Below are 5460 nucleotides of genomic sequence, written 5' to 3'. Positions count from 1 at the left end.
ACTGGGAGGGTAGAGGGAGAATGGGTTGGAAAGAGGGAATCAATTACAAGGACCTACATGTGACCTCCTCCCTGGGGGATGGACAACAGAAAAGTGGGTGAAAGGAGACGTCGGACAGGGCAAACTATATCAAAATAATAATTTATAAATTATCAAGGGCTCATGAGGGAAGGGGGAGCAGGGAGGGAAGGGGAAAAAATGAGGACCTGATGCCAGGGGCTTAAGTGGCAAATGTTTTGAGACCGATGAAGGCAATGAATGTACAAATATGCTTTACATAATTGATGTATGTATGGATTGTGATGAGAGTCTTATGAGCCCCTAATAAAATGATTAAAAACAAAAAGAAAAATAAGTAATTTTAGCAGATCCCTAAAACACAGAGAGCTCAGAGACTATGTTTTGAAGAAACGGCAGGGAGGCTTTGTCCCTTAGAGGAGCAGAGAGGAGGGAGCAGGAGATGAAAATTGTAGGGACAGGACACCCTGTGTGGTAATCTCTGGTCAATGTGTATGTATCTCTGGGGAAGTTTAGGGAGTGGGAGGAGGTCAGCAGTCTGAAACAGCCGGAGCAGGCGGAAGCTGGGGCTTTCTACTCCCGCCAAGAGTACAGTCCTGGAAACCCACAGGGGCAGCTCTGTGCTGACCTGCCGGGTCGTTATGATTCAAAGGCTCCATGGCAGTGGTCTGGAGTTTTATGCAGTGAATGGGCGGAAGAGGAAAGTGAGGACATGACTTGCACTTAAACAAGTTCACTGCCTCCACGTTGATGTGGACTTAATGTAACCCTGTAGGACAGGGGAAGAACTGCCCCTGGAGGTTTCCAAGACTGTACTCTTCACAGAAACACAAAACCCCCGTCTTTCTCCCGCAGAACAGCTTGCGAACCGCGAATCTTTCAGCTAGTAGCTCCGTAGTAACCACCACACCAGCAGGGAAATCAGGCCCCAGGTCCTGGGGTACCCCAGGGGGGAGAGCAAGAAGGTTGAGACCAGAAAAGGGGAGGAGATACTGAACATAAATGTTACCTCCTTCATAAATTTGTTCTAAATTTGTCCACAGATTAGTGAAGCACAGTTACCGCAGATCAAGCACACATGAACAATATTTCCTTCAACAAACTGGACTCCTGAACTCCTGAACTCCTTCTGCTTCATGTGGGGAAGGAAGGAAGGCGCTCTTGTGCGGGCCTCCACTGACAGACAGGCTGCTTGTTCCCTGCCCAGTTTCATGAGCATGCCCACTGACTCCGATTCCCTTGCCTTGACTTGAGTACAGTGTAGTGGCGAATCGCTCACGCTCTGGAACCCGTGGCATTGCCATTTGTTTGATTTTGGCAGGTTGCTTAATCTTTTAGTATTTTAGTTTCTGCCTATTAAAATAAGTAGGAACACTACCCTCCCCTTTCCCATCAAAGGAAAATGATTTATAGGAACAAGATTAGTCAAGATTAGGAGTGGTTACAGCAATGGTGGCGTTGATAGGTGTGCCCAGGCCAAACAGTGGGTTGGATCCAGGGTCTTTGGCCCAAAAAAGAATGGTGAATTTTTGCTTCACAGGCTTAAAAATGCAGAAAGTCATGCTGAACTGAAGGGTTTAGATGTGGACTCTCTGGTCATTGAGCACATCCAGGTGAACAAAGCCCCCAAGATGCGCTGCCAGACTCACAGAGCTCACAGTCGGATCAACCCACACATGCACTCCCCCTGCCACACTGACATGAGCCTCACGGAAAAGGAACACACTGTTCCTAAAACCAGAAGAGGAGTTTGCACAGGAGGAAAAGATTTCTCAGAAGAAACTGAAGAAGCAAAAACTCATGACTCAGGAATAAATGAAGCTTAAAATAATACAAGTTAATATATGTATAATACCTTATCATTTGACCTCTCTTTTAACCCATTAAAAAAAAAAAAAAAGGAGTGGTTACAGAGCGAAAGAAATAAGTTGTGAGAAGGAACTGAATGATTCATTTTAAAGTGTTAAGGACTTTGACAGCCCAGATGTTAAATTAGCATTAGCTCAATTAAGGTTAGCTCTGCATCTGCTCCAGGATGAGCCGCATGGCTGGGTCACTCAGGATCTGCTGCACTTTGGGGTCGGCCATAGCCTCGGGACTGTCGTGGCCGTTGTACTGGGACATCAAGCAGCGCTGGTAACCCTCTGCAGCCTCCTGCGCCTGCAGAGGCCAAAGGGAAGGCGTCAGCACTACCTGGCTAACTGCTGCAGTAGGCCCAGGACCACACTGCTCTCAGAGGCGGAGGGGGAGACGAGCGGTGGAGAAACTGAGGCAAGAGGGGAGGGCCCAACTCCTTGGCACCACTTTCAAGACACTTCATAATCTGGTCTCTGCTCATTTAACTTTCCTATCACACCCTGCCTTTTTTTAAATTAAAAGATCATTTTATTGGGGGCCCTTATAACAATCCACACATTAATTGTATCAAGCATATATGTACATATGTAGCCATCATTATTGTCTAGACCAGTGGTTCTCAACCTGTGGGTCGCGACCCCTTTGGGGGTCAAAGGACCCTTTCACAGGGGTTGCCCGATTCCTAACAGTAGCAAGATTACAGGTATGAAGTAGCAACGAAAATAATGTCATGGTTGGGGGGTCACCACCACACGAGGAACTGTGTGACAGTCGGGAAGGTTGAGAACCGCTGCTTTACTCCACTAGCTCCTCTTGTTTCCCTGCGCGGCCCTCCCTGTTCCTTCTGTGGTCTTGCCGACGTCCTCCCAGTCACCAGCCTGCCATCTGGTCAGTGGGGACTCAGCGCCCCGTGTGGGTTCTGAGGCTGGAACTGTCTGGGAGTAGAAAGCCCAGTCTCTCTCCCGGCTGATGGTGGTTTCGAACTGCGGAACACACGGACGAAGTGCAGCCCACGCGTAACCACTACGCCCCCCAGCGCGCCTCGCATAACTTCAGACAGTGTCTACTGCACGGAAGGTCCTTATCGATCTGAATCCTACCAAGCCTTCAAAGCTCACTTGAAATCCCCTCTCTTCTATTACAGGTTGTTACTGCTGGCTACTTTTGTTCTCATCAACCTTTTCCATCTGAATCCATCACATCATGGATCTAGAGTTCCTAGTGAATCCATTGTTCCTTCATGTGAGTCAGCTGTTTCTTTCATAACTTGGAAACACCTTGAGGGTATATCTGATGTTCTGGGTCCTCTTCCAGTGTACTGACAGTATCACTTTTATTCCATTTCAAGTGTCTGCACAGAGATCAAACATAGGCAGCAGAGGAGCATGTGGGGAATTCATAGCTTTAATGACCGATTAGTAAGGGTGGGAACAATCATTTCTCTTCCATCTGTGCCATTCTCCAAAAACAGACTCTTCCACCTAAAATCCAAGCAGTCCCCCCTTTATCTGAACAAAGAACGTAGAGGTGCACATTGATATGAAAGCAGAGGTACACATATATGTGTATATATATAGTACATATGTATGTTGTGCCTCTGCTCGCATATATATATGTGTGTGTATATATTTTCATATATCCACGTATAGGATCCCTGGTGGCATGGTGGGTTACATGTTGGGCTGAAGACCACAAGGTCAGCAGTTCGAGGGTGCTAGCTGTTCCACAGAAGAGAGATGAGGCTTTCTACTCCCTCAGCCTCGGAAACCCACAGGGGCAATTCTAGTCAGTCCTACAGGATCACTAGGAGTCAGGACTCACTCAATGGCTGTGAGTTTGCTTTGGGTTTATCCCCACTCCACTTTCCAAGAGAAACTTAGATCTTTAGTTTCTTATAAATACGGCATTCTCACACAAACAATGCACACAGTTATACCCTCTCTTATGTGGGTAGGTTGTGAAAAAATAAAGTAATTAGCATCTTTTCCTCTTTCAATTCTTTGCTCTCAGAAGTCTCAACCCTTAAGTTTTCTACCCACCATCAAGACTCCCTTAAACCCTAAACTTGTATGGGTGATCTCAAGAGTACATGAACAGGAACAATCTGCTTGCTATTAAAGGGACTGAGAAATGTGGTGAACAGTCCCCCCGAGAAGTGTGGAATGCAAAATCTATTTTCCAGACTCCTTATCCTGTGATCACTTCAACCCTGGGCTGCAGCCTCCTGTGACTCTGGACAAGCACCATTGCTTCAGGCGTCTGTAAACTCCCTGTTTCTTTCAATGTTTCTTTATGTTCCTCCCTGCCGGTCCCATATAGGACCGTACTAGTCATGGGATTGCTGGCCCAGTTACTCAATGCAATACCACAGAACAGAGTCCAGAAAGGAGTGGGGCTAAAAAGGTTGCTGAGGAAAGAGAAACCCCCGCATCCGAGGGGAAGAGATGCAGCTGCTCTAAGTCTGGCAGGAAGACCCGGGCATCCTCCAGAGCTGTCTGAGCTGCCACCGTAAAGTTGGGGTCACCAGAGATTAAAACATCAAAGACACAGGAGTGGAAGTATACGTCTTCAACTGGAAGTCCTTCCTTGCACAGCTCTCTGGCTCTATCAATGGTCAAAGCGCCCCGGCGATTGCGCTCAGACCGAGAGAGTCGCTGACTTGGGGGGCACCCTCCCACACAGAGCTGCAGGTCCTGCTCAGCTGAGAAGGCCCTGGCCACCTCCTCAGCGACCTTGATGGAGAAGGAGAGGTGCCCAGCTGTCTGCCGGATTATTATGGTTGTGCCAATATAGGCAGCTTGGATCTCCACGTGGCTGCCAGGGTTAGCAGTTTGAATGGACAAACTTGAGCCTCCAGGTCGGTCACCGCCATTGATAGAACCATCTTCAAAGGCTGCAGGAAGATTGTCTACTTCAGCCTGGTAGACCTTCTGATCAATGCACTCCTGCATGTCCTTAAAGATGACGGTGAGCTGTAAGGACAAGAGGAGCAATCGTTCGTTTGAGGCTCAGTGCTCCCCTCCCCAGTCCAGTCAAGCCCCCTCACACAGTCTGAGTCTGATCCAAGCGCATAGGCAAGACTTAGCACAGCCCTCACTTCCAATCCCTTCTACTTCCTGCAGGTATGTCCAGTGTTACCTCCTCCCAACCTAGCCCCCTCCTTCCTGGCAGGTGTCTACCTCAGCAACTTCCCCTCAACCCTGGGCTCCGCGTCCAATTTCCTCTTTATAGTGTTGTCCGGGAAGGAACTTTACAAGGACAGGTCCGTGCACGACGGGGACGCGGTGAACGAGGGAGTGCGGAGTGTGGGGATGGGCGGCAATGAGAGACCCTGACCGGCTCTGGGACACTGGTGAGGAGGGAGCAGAGTTCCTGACCTTCCGCGTGGTGGTGGCGTTGGCCCCTGCAGCCACCGGGGAGCTGGTGGCCTGGACGAAGAGGAAGTCGTTATCCAGCAGGGGCCACGCGCCTTGGACACGGCACGTGTGGAAGAGGTGGTGGAAGCTGCGCACGTGAGGGTCGCCGAAGGAGGCGCAGTGCAGAAAGCCCGGGGGCCGGCCGTGGAGCCCCGAAAAGCGGCGCTCG

The 5460-nt window shown here is 49.3% G+C and overlaps 1 protein-coding gene across 1 annotated transcript in view; it reads right to left on the bottom strand.

Moving 5' to 3' along the window:
• Positions 1 to 3654: 3654 nt before the first annotated feature.
• HJV (hemojuvelin BMP co-receptor) overlaps positions 3655 to 5460 on the bottom strand; it is a 4888-nt gene continuing 3082 nt past the window's right edge. The window contains exons 4-6 of the mRNA XM_045283707.1: positions 5435 to 5456; positions 5253 to 5379; positions 3655 to 4847 (exon numbers count right to left, since the gene is read on the bottom strand). Of these exons, the coding sequence (XP_045139642.1) occupies positions 4230 to 4847; positions 5253 to 5379; positions 5435 to 5456 (767 nt within the window). The 3' untranslated portion in view covers positions 3655 to 4229. The remainder of the gene's footprint in view (positions 4848 to 5252; positions 5380 to 5434; positions 5457 to 5460) is intronic.

The sequence above is a fragment of the Echinops telfairi genome, unplaced genomic scaffold (assembly GCF_000313985.2).
Source record: "Echinops telfairi isolate 266 unplaced genomic scaffold, ASM31398v2 ScPeMD7_7466;HRSCAF=8504, whole genome shotgun sequence".
Lineage (NCBI taxonomy): Eukaryota > Metazoa > Chordata > Mammalia > Afrosoricida > Tenrecidae > Echinops > Echinops telfairi.
Note: the sequence above shows the minus strand (reverse complement) of the source record. Positions and strands in the feature narration are given on the sequence as shown.